The sequence below is a fragment of the Mustela nivalis genome (assembly GCF_964662115.1).
Source record: "Mustela nivalis genome assembly, chromosome: 7".
Classification (NCBI taxonomy): domain Eukaryota; kingdom Metazoa; phylum Chordata; class Mammalia; order Carnivora; family Mustelidae; genus Mustela; species Mustela nivalis.
In genome coordinates this window covers 85,584,337-85,601,275 of record NC_139026.1, presented here as the reverse complement: position 1 = coordinate 85,601,275, position 16,939 = coordinate 85,584,337, and the positions used below count along the sequence as shown (strand labels likewise).

The 16,939-nt window shown below is 35.6% G+C and overlaps 1 protein-coding gene across 1 annotated transcript in view; it reads left to right on the top strand.

Annotated features, from left to right (window-relative positions):
- The window catches only part of RPAP3 (RNA polymerase II associated protein 3), a 41,419-nt gene that overhangs the window by 10,010 nt on the left and 14,470 nt on the right, over nucleotides 1-16,939 (top strand). Inside the window, exons 6-12 of the mRNA XM_082738875.1 lie at nucleotides 8,081-8,202; nucleotides 8,956-9,026; nucleotides 10,391-10,516; nucleotides 11,522-11,649; nucleotides 14,624-14,745; nucleotides 16,439-16,509; nucleotides 16,629-16,730. Of these exons, the coding sequence (XP_082595001.1) occupies nucleotides 8,081-8,202; nucleotides 8,956-9,026; nucleotides 10,391-10,516; nucleotides 11,522-11,649; nucleotides 14,624-14,745; nucleotides 16,439-16,509; nucleotides 16,629-16,730 (742 nt within the window). The remainder of the gene's footprint in view (nucleotides 1-8,080; nucleotides 8,203-8,955; nucleotides 9,027-10,390; nucleotides 10,517-11,521; nucleotides 11,650-14,623; nucleotides 14,746-16,438; nucleotides 16,510-16,628; nucleotides 16,731-16,939) is intronic.

Below are 16,939 nucleotides of genomic sequence, written 5' to 3'. Positions count from 1 at the left end.
TGCCAGTGTCATACAGTCTGGAAGACTATAGCTTTGAAATATAGCTTGAAGTCTGGAATTCTGATGCCTCCAGCCTTATTGTTCTTGATTTCCTTGGCTGTTTGGGGTCTTCTGTGATTCCACACAGATTTTAGGATTGTTTGTTTTAGCTCTGTGAAAAATGCTGTTGGTATTTTGATAGGGATTGTGTTAAATGTGTGACTTGCTTTGGGTGGTGTAGACATTTTAACAATATTTGTTTTTCCAATCCATGAGTGTAGAATGTTTTTCCCTTCTTTGTGTACTCTTCAGTTTCTTTCTTAAGTGTTCAGCAGTTTTCAGAGTACAGATCTTTCACCTCTTTGGTTAGGTTTATTCCCAGGTATCTTATGGTTTTTGGTGCAATTGTAAATGCGATTAATTCCTTGATTTCTCTCTCTTTCTGCTGCTTCATTATTGATGTATAGAAATCCAACAGTATTCTGTACATTGATTTTGTATCCTGTAACATTACTGAATTTGAGTGTCAGTTCTAGCAATTTTTTGGTAGAGTTGTTTAGGTTTTCTATATAGTATATCATGTCATATGCGTAAGGAATGTTTGACTCCTTCCTTGCTGATTTGGATCCTGTTTATTTCTTTTTGTAATCTTGATTGTTGAGGCCAGGATTTCTAGTACTATGTTACATAACTGGTGAGCGTGAACATCCCTGACTTCTTCCTGACTTTAGAGGAAAAGCTCTCAGTGTTTTCCCATGGAGGATGTTTTTCATAGATGGCCTTTGTGATATTGAGGTATGTTTCTTCTATTCCCACTTTGTTGAGGGATTTTATCATGAATGGATGTTGTGCTTTGTCAAATGTTTTTCTGCATCTATTGAGAGGATCATATCTTTCTTATCCTTTCTTCTATTAATTCTTTTATTAATGTGGTATATCATGTTGATTGATTTGCAAATATGGAAACATTTGCAGCCTAGGAATAAATCCATTTGGTTGTGGTGAGTGACTCTTTTAATGTACTGTTATATTTGATTTGCTAGTATTTTGTTGAGAATTTTTGCATCCATATTCTTCAGGGTTATTGGCCTATAGTTCTCTTTTTTATTGGACTGTTTGGTTTTGGAATCAGGGTAATGCTGGGTTTGTAGAATGAGTTTGGAAGTTTTCCTTCTATTGCTATTTTTTGGAAGAGTTTGAGAAGAGTAGGTATTAACTCTTCTTTATATGTTTGGTAGAATTCCCCTGGAAAGCTATCTGGTCCTGGATTTTTGTTGGGAGATTTTTTATAATTGATTCTATTTCTTTGCTGGTTATCAGTCTGTTCAAGTTTTTTGTTTCTTCCTGTTTCAGTTTTGGTAGTTTATATGTTTCTGTGAAATTTACCCATTTCTTCCCGGTTGTCCAGTTTGTTGGCATGTAAGTTTTCATAATGTTCTCTTATACTTGTATTTCTGTGGTCTTGGTTGTTGATGTCTCCTTGTTGTTTTGTGATTTTATTTATTTGGGTCCTTTCTCTTTTCTTTTTTGATAAGTCTGGCCAGGGGTTTATTGATTTTATTAATTCTTTCAAAGAACCAGGTCCTGGTTTCATTGATCTGTTCTGCTGTTTTTGTTGTTGTTTCTGTATCATTTATTCCTTCTCTGATCTTTATTATTTCTCTTCTTCTGCTGGCTTTAAGCTTTGTTTGTTGTTCTTTTTCTAGCTCCTTTCTAGGTGTAAGGTTAGGTTGTGTAGTTGAGATTTTTCTTGCTTTTTAAGGTAGGCCTGCACAGCTGAATAATTCCCTTTTAGGATTGCTTTTGCTGTATCCCAAAGCTTTTGAATCATGTTTTCATTTTCATTTGTTTCCTTGTATTCTCTTATTTCTTCAGTGATATCCTGGTTGATCCATTCATTCTTTACTAGGGTGTTTGTTTATAACATCCATGTATTTGTGCTCCTTCCAAATGTTTTCTTGTGGTTGACTTCAAGGTTAATAGTGTTGTGGTCAGAAAATATGTATGATATGATCTCAGTCTTTTTGTACTTGCTGAGGCCTGATTTGTGACGTAGTATGTGATCTGTTCTGGAGAACGTCCCCTGTGCCCTTGTAAAGAACGTGTATTCTGCTGCTTTAGGATGAAATGTTCTGCATGTATCTATTAAGTCCATCTGGTTCTGTGTGTCTTTCAAAGCCATTGTTTCCTTGTTGATTTTCTGCTTAGGTGATCTGTCCATTGCTGTAAGTGCTGTGTTAAAGTCCCCTACTATTATTGTATTATTATTGAGTTCCTTTATGTTATTAATTATTTTATATTTTTGGGTGCTCCCACATTGGGGCCATAAATATTTAATAGTTGTTAGATCTCCTTTTTGGACAGTTCACTTTATTATGATACAGTGCCCTTCTTCATCTCTTTTTGCAGTCTTTGGTATAAAATGTAGTTTGTCTGATATAAGTGTTGCTATTCCAGCTTTCTTTTGACTTCTGTTTGCGTGATAGATGGTTGTCTATCCCCTCACTTCCAATCTGCAGGCGTCTTTAGGTCTAAAATGAATCTTGTAAGCCGCATATAGATGGGTCTTTTTTTTTTTTTTAAATGTATTCTGATACCCTGTGTCTTTTGATTGGAGCATTTAGTCCATTTACATTCAGAGTACTTACAGATAGATATGAATTTAGTGTCATTTTATTACTTCTGTTGTTGTTTCTGGAGATTTTCTCTGTTACTTTTTAGTCTTTGTCACTTTTGGTCTTTTTTCCCCACTCAGAGGTCCACTTACTATCTCCTGCAAGGCTGGTCTAGTGGTCATGAGCTCCTTTAGTTTTTGTTTGTGTGGGGAACTCTTTTTAATCTCTCCTTCAATTCTGAATGATGGCCTTGCTGTATAGAATATTCTTGGTTGCGTATTTTTCCCGTTCAGCATGTTGAATGTATCTATCATTCCATTCCCTTTTGGCTTGCCAGGTTTTTGTGGTGAGATCTCCACTTAACCTTATGGGTCTCCTGTGTAAGTTAGGTGCTTCTTTTGTTTTGCCTGCTTTTAGGATTTTTTCTTTCTCTCTAGATTTTGCACATTTAACTGCAATATGTCTTGGTGTTGGCCTATTTCATTTGATTTTTGTGGGAGTTCTTTGTGCCTTCTGGGTTCTGATGTCTGTTTCCTTCCCCAGATTAGGAAAGTTTTCAGTGATTATTTACTCAAGTAAATCTGCCTCCTTTTCTCTCTTTTCTTCATCTGGGACTCCTATGGTATGAATGTTATGTGTGATGGAGTCACTGAGTTCCCTAAGTCTATTCTTGTGATCCATAATTCTTTTTTTTTGTTCAGCTTCTTTATTTTCCATTATTCTATCTTCTCTATCACTTACTTGTTCCTCTGCATCTTCCTTCTCTGGGGTCATTACCTCCAGTCTGTTTCAAATCTTAGTTACTACGTTTTTTATTCTGATTGTTTTTTAACTCTTATCTCTGTGGCAAGGGTCTCCCTGATGTCTTCTATACTTTTCTCAAGCCCAGTGAGTATCCTTGATTGTTGCTTTATATTCTCCGTCAGGCATATTACTTACCTGTTTCGATGAGATCTCTGGCCATGACCTTTTCTCATTCTCTTTTGGGATGAATTCCTTTGTGTTGGCATTTTGTCTGAGTCTCTGTCTGTCTTCTGTATTTTAGAAAAGCCTGTGACGTTTCCTAGCTTTATGGAGAGGAGGTCATATAATGTCCAGGGCATGGTGCTCCGGGAGTGTCCGGTGTATGCTGCCGTGTTTGGCTGTTCTGTCCCTCAGGTCAGGCATCAGCAGAGGTTCTCCATCAGGAGAGGTTCTCCTGTGGGCAGTGTTTGAACCTTGGCCAGAGTATGGCAAGCTTTAACTAGGTGTGCTCTGGTCTGCTTGTTAAATGAGACCTGCTGTTGCTACTACCATTAGAACTGAAACCTTGCAGAAAACTCTCTGGTCAGTAGATGTGGTGCGTGTGGGGGTTTCTGCTGGTGGTCTGGGGAAAGGGCCTGCTGCGCTGGGACTTAGGCACACTTGCCTGAGAAAAGCCATACCAGTGGGGCGCAGGAGGCTGGGACTTGGTCTAATAAGCACGTTAGGCAGCCAGTATTGGTGCTGTGCTTCAGTTAACAAACTGAAGTTGGTTTATGCTAAGGGGGTTGGAAGGATGGTTTCTTTGTACCCGGAGAGGGGTCTCCACTTGCTGCTCTGAGGGAGTTACTCCCAGAAGAGCAGTTTCCCAGGTGTTCGGGTTGCTGTTTCCAGTCTGTGTGTCTCCCGGTTGTTTTCCTGCTGGAAACAGTGCAGTGTACTTTGCATTCTGTCCCAGCCAAGCCTGCTGACTTCTAAAACTCAAAACTTTAGAGGCATGCTGGGGCAAGGACCTGAGCTGGTCTTCTGGGGGACGCTCTTGCTGTGCAGGCGTGTGGGATTTGCAGCAAAGTCAGCTAAACAGCCAGTATATCTGGACTAGCTGGGTTAGCTGCCCTTAGCAGGTGTTTCTGCATCTCTGGCATCTCTGCTGGGGGGCAGGGGAGGGAAATGGCACCCTCTGGCTTTTTTGTCACTCAAGAGGTGTCTTTGTGGATGCCACCTCTCCAAGAAGAGTGCTCCAAGAAGAGTCAACAGTCTTCCCGTGTGCCATAGACGAACCTCAGATCACTTCTGCCCCCAGGTAGCTTGCCTGCCTTCTCCCCAGGAGCAGGGCAGCGGCCTCAGGGCTCTATTCCAGCCAAGCTCGACCTCTAAAACCAGTTGTCAAGCCCTCCTGGCTGGAAGAACTCCTGAAAATCAGCTGCTCTCATTTTCCAAGCCAGTGACTTTGGGGACTTGCTGTCTCTGTGCCTGTCCCTGAGCACTCTACTCTATCACCGTTCTCCTCGATCAGGATCAGGGCTCCCTCCACTCCACAGCACCTGAGATCCATTTCTCTCCCAAACCACATTTCTGCACTCTCTACCTTCCTTGATAGGGTCTCCTCGTCTCCTCTCCCTCGAGTTGTACAGTTTGTTTTGTCAGTCCTCAGGTCAAGTACTTGGCTATTTAGAATGATTTGATACTTGATATTTATCTAGCTGAGTTGGAGGAATGAGGCAAGCCTACAGTCTTCCTGCTACACCACCATCTTAGCTCCCCTTTAAGATGCATATTTCTGTGTGAAAGAAACTAATCTGAAAAATCTATATGCTGTATGATTTCATACTTTTCAACTCTGTGACATTCTGGAAAAGGCAAAACGATAGAGACCATAAAAATGTAAGTGGTTATCAGGGGTGGAGGAATGAATTGGCAGCGCACAGGAGATTTTTAGGGCAGTGAAAATACTCTGTAATAATGTAGTGATAGATACATGCCATTTTATATTTTTTCAAAACCATAGAATGTTCAGCACTGAGAATAACTATAATGTAAACTGTGGACCTTGGTGTGCCAGTGTGGGTTCATCCCTTGTCCAGATGTACCACTCTGATGTGGGATACTGATAATGATGACCCTGCACGTGTGGAGGCAGGGAGTATACAGATGAGAAGTGTCTGTACCTTCCCCTCGGTACCGCTGTGAGCCTAAAACTGCTCTAGAAAATTTGTCTTAATAAAAAAAATTAGAATAAAAAAACTTTCGTGATAAAGTGTCTGTGAAGAGATGAAGCCCATACTACATTTCTTTTCAGCTGTAAATTCTTATGGCTCGCTTCATTTTATTGAGTTATTTTATTCAAACCATTTTAAATGGTTTAAATGGTTTCAGATGTTCAGACCATGCTTCTGTAGTTCACCTTACCAAGGTGTTCCTCCAATAAAAATTTGAGTAATGACATCTTTACCCAATTCACAAAAGAAAATTAGCTGGGTAAATATTGTATAGAAATTAATACCCTTATTTTGAAAAATTATTTATTTACTCTTTAACCTAGAGACCTTTCATTATGGAAAACTTAAAATATGTTCTAATCTTTAAGTCATACTGACCCTTTAAAAATACATATTTATGTTGAAGAACATGAATGTATTAGAGTTTTATCATAAGCAGAGAATGGACTTACTGTAAGAATTTAAAAGAAGACAAATACCATCAAGATATTTCTTGAATATTAAAAATTTTAACTGTTAAATAATTATTTGGAAATATAAATTATATGGGTATCTGAGTTTTTTAATAGCTTAAATGGCATACTTAGATCTCTGAAACTTGTTATAGCCTGTCAAATTATAATATTTACATTTTATAATTATAATTTAGTATGTGTAAGTTATGGAAAATAATTTTACATAAACCCACATGCATGCAGTGTTTCTTGGGGCTGGGTCACAGGATGTATATATGTTCAACTTTATATGGTGATGACCAATTGTATAAGTAGTACAAAGATGGTTGTATGAATTTGTATTCCCGTTAGGAGCATGTAAAAATGCTTGGTCCATTATCTTTACCAGCACTGGTAGAATCGGGCCTCTTAATTGTTTTCAATCTAGTGGATGTAAAATGATAATTCACTGTGGTCTTAATTTGCATTTCCACAGTTGCTAGTAACGTGGAACATTGTCTTACATATTTATTTACCACTTGTATTTTTTTTTCCCCCTGTGAAATGCCTGTTTTGTCTTTTGGCCACTTTTCTGTTAGGCTGTTTTTCTATTGATTTTTAAAAATTCTTTATTTTGGATACTAATCCTTCAGTGTTTTTTTATAACTATTTTCTCCTAATTTGCTTTTTAAATTTTCTCCCAATTTGCTTTTTTTCTTTCTCTATGAAGTCTCAGTGAACAGAAATTCTTAATTTTAGTATATTTCAGTTTGACTTTTTTTTAAAGGTTAGCACTTCTAAAAATATTATTTGTTAAAAAAAAAGTAGTTTCCTTCCCTGAGCTCATACAGTTTTCTGTATTTTCTTTCAAAAGGTTTTATGTTCTGCTTTTCACGTTTAAGTCTTAATATATGCTGAAGGTAGAATTCCAATTTCATATCTTTTCATATGAATATTTCAATCATTTAGTCTTATTTATTGACTATCCATGCTTTTCCTATGGATCTGCAATGCCACCATTATTCTGTGTTAAGTTTGTACTGATCTCTTTTATGTCACTGTATTTTCCAGTTGATCTGCTGCTTATCCTTCTCCCCATTCCATACCATCTTTAATTGCTGTAGTATTATAAGTGTTGGTATATGGCATTGGGCGTGTTTTCTTACCTTATTTTTGAGGAATGTCGGGTATTCTTGGACTTTCGCTTACCAGTTTGAGTATTAGAATCATCTTGTCAAATTCCTTGAAAAATTATGTTGGGGTTTTGATTATAATTGCTTTGGATTTAGAGCTCAGTTTGGAGAGAATTATATTGCCATGTGTTTGTGACTTATTATAGATCATGAGTGTGCTATATCTCTACTTAATTCTTCTTTAATGTTTTTCAAGACAGTCTTCAAATTTTCTGCATATGGGTCTTTAAATATCTTTTGTTAGATTTATTTCTGTTTTTTGTTGCTTATCTATAGTAAAGTAGGCACCTTGCAAACTTTGATTATTTCTAACAGTGTCTCTAGTTTGTTTTGAGTGATTTAGGTAGACCATCATATCATGTGAGAATGTCAGTTTTATTCGTTTATTTTCCAGTCTTTTTATCTATTTTTCTTCCTTATGAAACTGTGTTAGTTAGGACCTCTAGTACAATAATGACAAAAAGTGGTGATAGTGGGCATTCTTGTTCCTTGCTTTAAAGGGAACATTACATCTCACCATCACGAATTAATGCTTTTCAGTAGCGTTAAGTAAATAAAAGAAGGTGGGAAACACACCTTTTTTTTTTTTTTTTTAAAGATTTTATTTATTTATTTGTAAGAGAGAGTGAGAGCGAGCACAGGCAGACAGAGTGGAAGGCAGAGTCAGAAGGAGAAGCAGGCTCCCCGCGGAGCAAGGAGCCCGATGTGGGACTCGATCCCAGGATGCTGGGATCATGACCTGAGCCGAAGGCAGCTGCTTAACCAACTGAGCCACCCAGGCGTCCCGGAAACACACCTTTAATTGTGAACTAAATCCCCTTCTTGGGGATTTCAGAAACAAATTTTGAAGTTTGGGTTAACAAATGAATTTTATTAACCTTAATTTTTTTTAATTGCAGATTTGCTGTTGCTGAGTCTGATTGTAATTTAGCAATTGCCTTGAATAGAAGTTATACAAAGGCTTATGCAAGGCGAGGTGCTGCTCGAGTTGCTTTGCAAAAATTAGAGGATGCCAAAAAAGGTATTAATGTATTTCAGTTCCTTAATATCTAAAAAATTCTTTAATGATTTAATTGAACAGATGCTGTACAAAGAATACTAGACAGTCACAGTTCTTACTTTTGGAGAGCATTCTGTATTTGAATAAAGCTCATTTTTGCTTTTTAAAAGAATCCTGATACTTGGGAAAGAATGCATTATTTGCCTCCAATTAGTCTTTGGTTCAAATTCTCATTCCACTAATGTGGAATGAAACACTGATGCGATTAGGTGTGTGACAAAAGGGAAGGTTATGGATGGATTTCCTGTGATTATCAGTTTATTTGTAAAGTAAGGATTAAAACATCTTGTTGGATAATTTGAGGCAGAGGCACTGCATATAAAATTCTTAACACATTTTTCTTTATTTGTAAATTCTAGGGCTTGTATTAGTCCATAAAATAGGTTTATGTACTATAAATAACAAAATCTGAATAAAGTTGATAATCTGATAATTCTGCTGCTCCTTGGTTTTATGATATACAACTTAATGATAGCAAGTATCCTTTCTGGGGCTGGTGGAAGAAGGTGATTTGTTACGGGATTCTGTCAGGGTTTTGTCTTGGGGGAGGGAGAATGGAGAGAGTCTAGTTAGCCTGCTGTTGTTAATATTTCTTACTCCTCTTAATTTTGCTGCAGAACACTTGCCTGTTTGTCACATGTAGCAAATGATTATTGTTTTGTAGAATTTTTAAAATATTCTATCTTTGAAATATTAATCTTCTAATTTACCTAGATTATGAGAAAGTATTAGAACTGGAACCAAATAACTTTGAAGCAACGAATGAACTCAGGAAAATTAATCAGGTAAATCCTAGTTACTTAAATTAAGTGCATTACTTACCTTTATTTGATGAAGTGTAAAGGTTTTGGCAAAGTCTTTGTACTGTAGATTACCTAATATAAACTTTCTGATTTTAGTTCTTTGTACTGTATAGTTTTACTAAACAGATTTGTAAGCTAGAGGAAGTAGAATGAATGATATTTAAAGATCCGTAGGAGTCATCATCTTAAAAAGCTGTCTGAGGGGCACCTGGCTGGCTTAGTCAGTAGAGCACGTGACTCTTGATCTCGGGGTTGTGAGTTTGAGCCCCATATTGGGTGTGGCGATTACTTAAAATCTTAAAAAAAAAAGTTACCTGATGTCTGTGAACCACCGCTGCTTTTTTCTTTCCCAGACGATAGAATTACTTCTCCTTATCCCACTAATTTTTCTTTATTGGCTTGAGCTTTGACTTCTGTATTAAACTTCTGCATATTTTTTTGATACAGGCTCCGTCCTTGTCGCTTATATTTTAGCAAAAACAATACTAGTTTTTTAACAGTGAGAAAATAGTTATTACTTAGCTAAAAATTTTGCTGTCAAATGATACTGTATAGTTATGTATTCCTTTCATTTTGCTGTTCAGTCAGTTATAGTTATTGTGCCATCTGTTAAAACTTGGAGGAAAAAGTGACAATGGGGAAAATCTGCTTTTATTTATTTTTTATTTTTAATTTATTTTTAAAGATTTTATTTATTTGACAGAGTGAGACACAGCAAGAGGGGGAACACAAGTAGGGGGAGTGGGAGAAGGAGAAGCAGGCTTACTGCCAAGCAGGGAGCCTGATATAGGGCTTGATCCCAGGACCCCGGAAAACGACCTGAGCCAAAGGCAGATGCTTAACGACTGAGCCACCCAGGCGCCCCAAAGATCTGCTTTTAAATACTGCTATTACTTATTGCTCATAATCTGCTGATAAATATATCAACTTGCTTATAATTGTGAATTATGTTATATATTTTTGTATTTTGTCTGAGGTTAATGACTGAATATTAAATTTGAGAAATTTGGATGTGTGGTCTTAATTATCTATTTTATTTTTGAAAATAGTTCCTAGAATGGTGCCTGGCCTGTGTAGAAATTCAGTAAATATTTCTTGAATAAATAAATGAACAACTACTATTAGTGGATATGGCTTATTTTCATTGGAATAAGATGTATATTAAATTCACTATTTTGTTTTTTAATTTGAATTAGACTTTGGATTAGAGTAAAAACTATTATTTCAATATTAATTTGAAATGTGTCAAAAATTCTAATACATTTGAGTGATTTACTATTTTAAAGTCAAATAGATATGTATCTTGCGTTACTTGTTTTATTTTAGCTGACTACTGTGTCTCCTAGGCTTTAACATCCAAAGAAAATTCACATCCAAAGGGAGCTGATACAATGATTAAATCATCTGAAGGAGAGAAGAAACAAATTGAAGAGCAACAGAATAAGCAGCAGGCCATTTCAGAGAAAGATCTGGTAATCCAGAGGGATTTTAACATACATATGTTTTGCTGAGTTTACTCTTCGTTTCTTGTGTATTTGTTTCTGTCTTCTCTAATGTTAAAATTCTTCAATAAGAGCTGAAAATTATACTAAAAAAACCCCTGGAGCTTACTAATTCAGAATTTGAGTAATTGATGACTTAGTACATAATTAAAAATATAACATAGTTTAGGGAGCAAACTACTTTTGAGGATTTTGACATACTTACGTATAGGTGGTTATAAATTTAACATAGAAATAAGTTACAATTCATTCTTAGATAGAATTTTTTTTCATTTATTCATACTGGACTGTTTCTGATCAAAATTCCTTTAGAATCTTGAGCTGAGATTAGTTTAACATATTTGTAGCTTTTCTTGGAAAAATACTTATGGAATGATAAATACATATGGAATGATACTGTGAGAAACCTGACTGATTATAAATAAGTGTGCTTATAGTGAAGTCTGGTATATACATTCCAGTATGGTTTAATTTATCCTATGTTTAGACAAAATTTATCCTATGTTTAGACATGTTAGTGTTACCAAAGAATGGGGTATACAATTCTGGTACTCTGTTCTTTCACAAAAATTATTTGAGTTAATGAAATTCTATTGTACAGCTTCTAATACTGAGGAGTATAATATTTGGGTCTATATTTATTAAAGTGTTTTTTCAGATTTAAGTTTTGTGTAATATTTAACTAGTAGAATAATGGTTAATGGTGTAAAGTAGTATAGTAGTACACTTTTTTTCTTTTTAGTACTGAAAAGAGAATAATGCCACTACAAAACATAACCTAAACTAACTGATTCTAGAACATGTATCATGGATTGGATATTTAACATTAACATACACTTTAATAACTGATAGAGTATTGATGAGTATTCTCATAGTGTTTACTTAAGATTTGAATTCAGCTAAATTTTTATTCTTTTTGCATATTTTGCTTTTTTTTTTTTTAATTCTTCTTTATACTTCTCTCCAAAATGATAGGGGAATGGATTTTTCAAAGAAGGAAAATATGAAAGAGCAATTGAATGCTATACTCGGGGAATAGCAGCAGATGGCACTAATGCCCTTCTTCCAGCTAACAGAGCAATGGCCTTTCTGAAGATTCAGAAGTAAGGATTGGTTATACTTAATACTTTTCAGGATGAGAAATAAGTTTACCATAAATTGGCACATTAGATAAATAGTAATAAAATAAAATTTATTTGTTCTTGAGCTTTAAATTTAAATGAGAGAGATTGAGTGTATCAGTACATATTCAATATGTACAATATGTATCAGTACATATTCAGTAAATGTTTGCTCTTATTATTTTCCCGCTTGTAATAGTGTGGCATTACACAATTTAACCTTTGCATGTTAAAATGCATGTTATTCTGTTTTATGCATATTTGTTTTATGCATATTTGTTTTATGCATGTTTTATGCATGTTATTCTGAATTAGTGATTTAAAAATTATTTTTAACCTCAGAACCTTTTGGGCAAGTTCTTATCTGGCAGTGTTTTATACATAAGAGAATTGTTGCCATTGAGATCATCTGATTGATTATATATATGGCAAAAACTTGGTCTTGTGATACTAACAGTTATTTCTGGATGCACTCAGGTGTTCCAAGTTGAACAATCAGGAGGATAATATCTGCTGGTAGAAACTGTTTCTCATAATTCTTTATATCTGTTGTAATCACCTTTTATACTTTAGTGACAGAATTTAAGAAAAAACCTGTGAGTACTTAAAATAGGGATTCTGAAGGTTTTTTTGGTACCGTGGACCCATTTGGCTGCATGGGGAACCTTTCTTAGAATATTTTTGAATGCATAATTATACATTTGAGGCTACAAAGGCAACCAATTATATTGAAATATAGTTTTTAAAATATTGCGATTTTTTACATAGTTGGTATATATACTTTTTTATTGACACAACGAAATAAGAAACTATATTAAAAATACAGGCAGATATAAAGCAAAAATTTGTTTTGAAGACATAATATGAAAATTTAAGTTTGGGCTGATCTGTGACATCTTCTTCCACATACTGATGAACTAATAAGTGTGAATAGGAAATAAAAAAGTAACACAAATGACTATGTTACCAGTGTGGTAACATGAGACTTTGCTCTTTGGTATCTGATGACTACTAAGGGCAGAGTTCTTAGTTGCCTATTAGTTGGCCACTTAGATCCTAGGAGCATTTATAGACCAGGATGCTGTGGTCACATACAAATAGGTTTAATTACTATTACAATTCTGAAATAGTGGTGAACATAAGTAATACTTTGAGATATCTGTAATAGTTGTAATGTGATATGAAAGTATCTATGATATTTATTGGGGCAAAGTTACAGCTACTGCTTTTGCTATTATGGTTTCTTGTTTATAGTCATAATTGAAAGAAAAGCCAAATCCCATATAAAAGTTAGTGAAAATAAAGATGGGAAAAATATTTTTCCCATCCCACTTTTCACATCTCTCAAAGGACCTCAGGTTAGGAAATTCCTGTCATAGAAGTAAATTTTGTTTGTATATTTATTGTCATTTAAACCAATAGACACAATTAGAGATACATTATTTTGGTTAGAGTAAGTAAGGTGAAAAACAGGTTGAGTGTCCCAGTACAGGTTTTTTGTTTTTTTTTTTAATTAAAGATTTTATTTATTTATTTGACAGAGATCACGAGTAGGCAGAGAGGCAGACAGAAGGAGAGAGGGGGGAAGCAGGCTTACTGCTGAGCAGATAGCCTGATGCGGGGCTCGATCCCAGAACCCTGGGATCACGACCTGAGCCGAAGGCAGAGGCTTTAACCCACTGAGCCACCCAGGTGCCCCCCAGTACAGGTTTAAAGGCATGAGAGTGAAAAAGTTAATGTAACTTCCAGAAAGGGCAAGTGGTCCATATTATGGCTGTTAACATAGCTGGAGAGTCAGGCAGGCCTTTGACTTTGCTCTTTAAAGTACCTTACCTGAAAACTGGGGTAGGGGGAACAGGGGGGCATGCATGTGTCTGAATGAGAGAATGATACAATCAGCAAAGTACAGAATATATTAGTGGGCCGTGGGCACATGCACTTGCATAGACACAGACATAGTCTTTCTTCCATTGAAAAGTGAAGTAAAGAACTAGAAGATGTTTAAGTTCATTCAAAATTTTGATTTTGTTCTTTTGAGGTTTTGTTTCAAGGGTAGGATGGTATTCATTTTAGGCTTTGGGGAGAATGTCATTGCAGGAGATTTTCTTTTTTTGGAATTTTTTATTATGAAACTTTTATAGCTTTCATGTAAGTAATATAATAAACCCCATGTACCAAATCATCTAGGGTTAACAAGCCATATGTTCGTCATTATATTTAGTAGCTTTTTTCCCCTCTGAATTATTATAAAACATTATGACGTCTTATCCCTAAAGGATCTTTTGTACATAATTGCAATGCCATTATCATGCCAAATAAATTCACAGTAATTCATTAATGTCATTTTGATATATACGAAGTCTTCAGTTTTTCTGTTCTTTTTTGTTTTGTTTTGTTTTTAGCTCTCCTTAACTTTTTGTTTTTTAGAGCACTATCCAGTCTGACTGAATTGATGGCCAGTTGCATGGTTGAGTAGAATTTAGGAAAGGTGTTAGATGATAAGCCATCACACATGTAACAGGTCCTGAGTTTTGCGTAGATTGGTTTTCCTTAGGTGGTGTGTAACTTAGGTGATCCTTAGGTGGGTAAATACTAAGTTTTATTAGAAAATGAATGCCAGTTTTAATTGTCAGTGTAGTACCCGTGTGTATTGAGTGTTGGCGAGGTGCAGGGTGGATTCCAGCCAGTGGTATTCTTTTGTCTGCTTGGCTTGTATTTTACCAGCATTTTTTTACATTCTTCTGGCACTTTCTATCCTGACTTTCCTTTAACCTTGTACCTTTTCCCTCCTTCCTAGATGTTTCCAAGATTCGGTGAGAGTGAACAATTTAAAAAAAAAATAGTCTTTCCTCTCAAAGACAGATTTGGAAGTTTTATTTACATTAGAAAGTCAGTTTATGTTAAGTTTTACCTATAAGCTGCATTTTCCAGTTGGTAATTTTGTCATATTAAATAGATATGAAGAAGCCGAAAAAGACTGCACACAAGCTATTTTATTAGATGGCTCATACTCTAAAGCTTTTGCCAGAAGAGGAACAGCAAGAACATTTTTGGGAAAGTTAAATGAGGCAAAACAAGGTACGACTATCTTTCTAACAACTATCACTCACTCATTCTTTTGAGACTCCCATGTTATAGAAGCAGAGATTTGTGTAACTTTTCCATTGTTCAAGGGTACAGAACTTACAGAAGTAAATTTTCTTTCACAGTTCAGATCGTGAATAGTTTGCAGATTTGAAGGGATGAAGCTTTCATAGTGGGCCAGATTATCTTTAATAGTGTCCAGTCTGATCTGGCTAATTGCCAATCACAGTTAATTAATAATTTGAATTATAGGTGAGAAGGAAAAGGCAAAAAGAAAGATAATCAGCTGTTAAAGGTTAGAGGATAATGTGAGATCTGCAGTGATGCTCCTTTTTATTCTTGGTACTAGTTATTTTGTTTTTCAAGGATCTTTTAAGTATTCAGTCTATTAGCCTTCTTGAAGAACTTACTTGGTTTTATAGCATATGTTTTCTGTTTCACATATTTCTGCTCATTCTTTCCTTCAGTTTTGTTTAGGCTTATGTTATTTTATTTTAAAGATTTTATTTACTTGAGAGAGGGCGGGCTTGCTTGAGTGGGGAAAGGACAGAAGGAGAGGGAGAAGCAGGCCCCCTGCTGCTCAGGGAGCCTGATGCAGGCTTGATCCCAGGGTCCTGGGATCCAGGGATCCCAGGATCATGACCTGAGCTGAAGGCAGACACTTAACAGACTGAGCCACCCAGGTGCCCCTATTTTGTTTAGGTTTCATTTGCTGTTTTTCTAATATCTTGACATCAATACTTATTGATTTTCAACCTGCCTTCTTTTCTGATATGTGCATTTATTTATTTATTTATTTATTTATTTATTAAAATTTATTTATCAGAGAGAGGGGGAGAGAGCGAGCACAGGCAGACAGAATGGCAGGCAGAGGCAGAGGGAGAAGCAGGCTCCCCGCCGAGCAAGGAGCCCGATGTGGGACTCGATCCAAGGACGCTGGGATCATGATCTGAGCCGAAGGCAGCTGCTTAACCAACTGAGCCACCCAGGCATCCCTGATATGTGCATTTAAATCTGAGAGTTTCTCTTTAAACCTGGCTTCAGCTGTAGGTCATGCATTTAAAAAATGGTAGTAAAATATACATAACATAAAATTTACCATCTTAATTATTTTTAAGTGTACAATTCAGTGGCATTAAGTACATTCACACTGTTGAGCAGCCATCACCATCACCATCAGACATCCCCATTCCTTCCTCCATTAGCCCCTGGTAGCTATCATTTTACTTTCTGTCTCTATGAATTTGATTGTTCTAGGTACCCCATATAAGTAGAATCATGCAGTATTTGTCCCTTTGTGTCTGGCTTCTTTAACTTAGCTAATGTCTTCCAAGGTTTAAGGCCAAATAATATTCCATTATATGGAATTCTCTTAGATTCTGTCTTAATATTTAGTGAGTAACCCTGTCATTTTTTAATAATGTGAGCTTTGATAAGTTAGATGATCTCTAGACCTCAGTTGTATCATCTGAAAAGTGGGGTTGTTATGGGGGTCACACAAGAATTCACACAAAGTAACTAGAAGAGCACCTGGTCAATGTTTAGCTCTTATTATTGCTCAGCCTGTTTCCTTGCACACTAAGTAAAACTTCTAGAGAGAAGCCTGGGTTACTAACTAAATGTATCATGTCTTGAACTCTGTAAATATTTTCACTAATTTATTCTGTTTCTTGAAAATTCACTTTAGATTTTGAAACTGTTTTGCTTTTGGAACCTGGGAATAAGCAAGCAGTTACTGAACTTTCCAAAATTAAAAAGGTAATATATTCTTTTCACCAAAATATGGTCTAGTTTTCTCAAACAGAAACACATTACTATTATATAACTAACTTGAGAATATATATTTTGGTAGTCATGCTTACAAATTTATTTTCAAGGACTTAATTGAGAAAGGACATTGGGATGATGTTTTTCTTGATTCTACACAAAGGCAAAATGTGATAAAACCTATTGATAATCCATCTCATCTTGGGTCAAATGTAAGTGAAACACTTTTCTTTCATTTTTTCCTTCCTTTTTAAATATCAGTGTTATAATAATAAGAGTTGGAGACAAAGTGTTGAATAAATAAACTCTTTAGAATCTTTAAAAAGCACTCAGGATTATTGATATCAATAAAAATGGGGAAAATTCAGCTGTTTAGAATTGTGGGATAACTTTTTCGTTGACTTAACACTACAAATTTAAA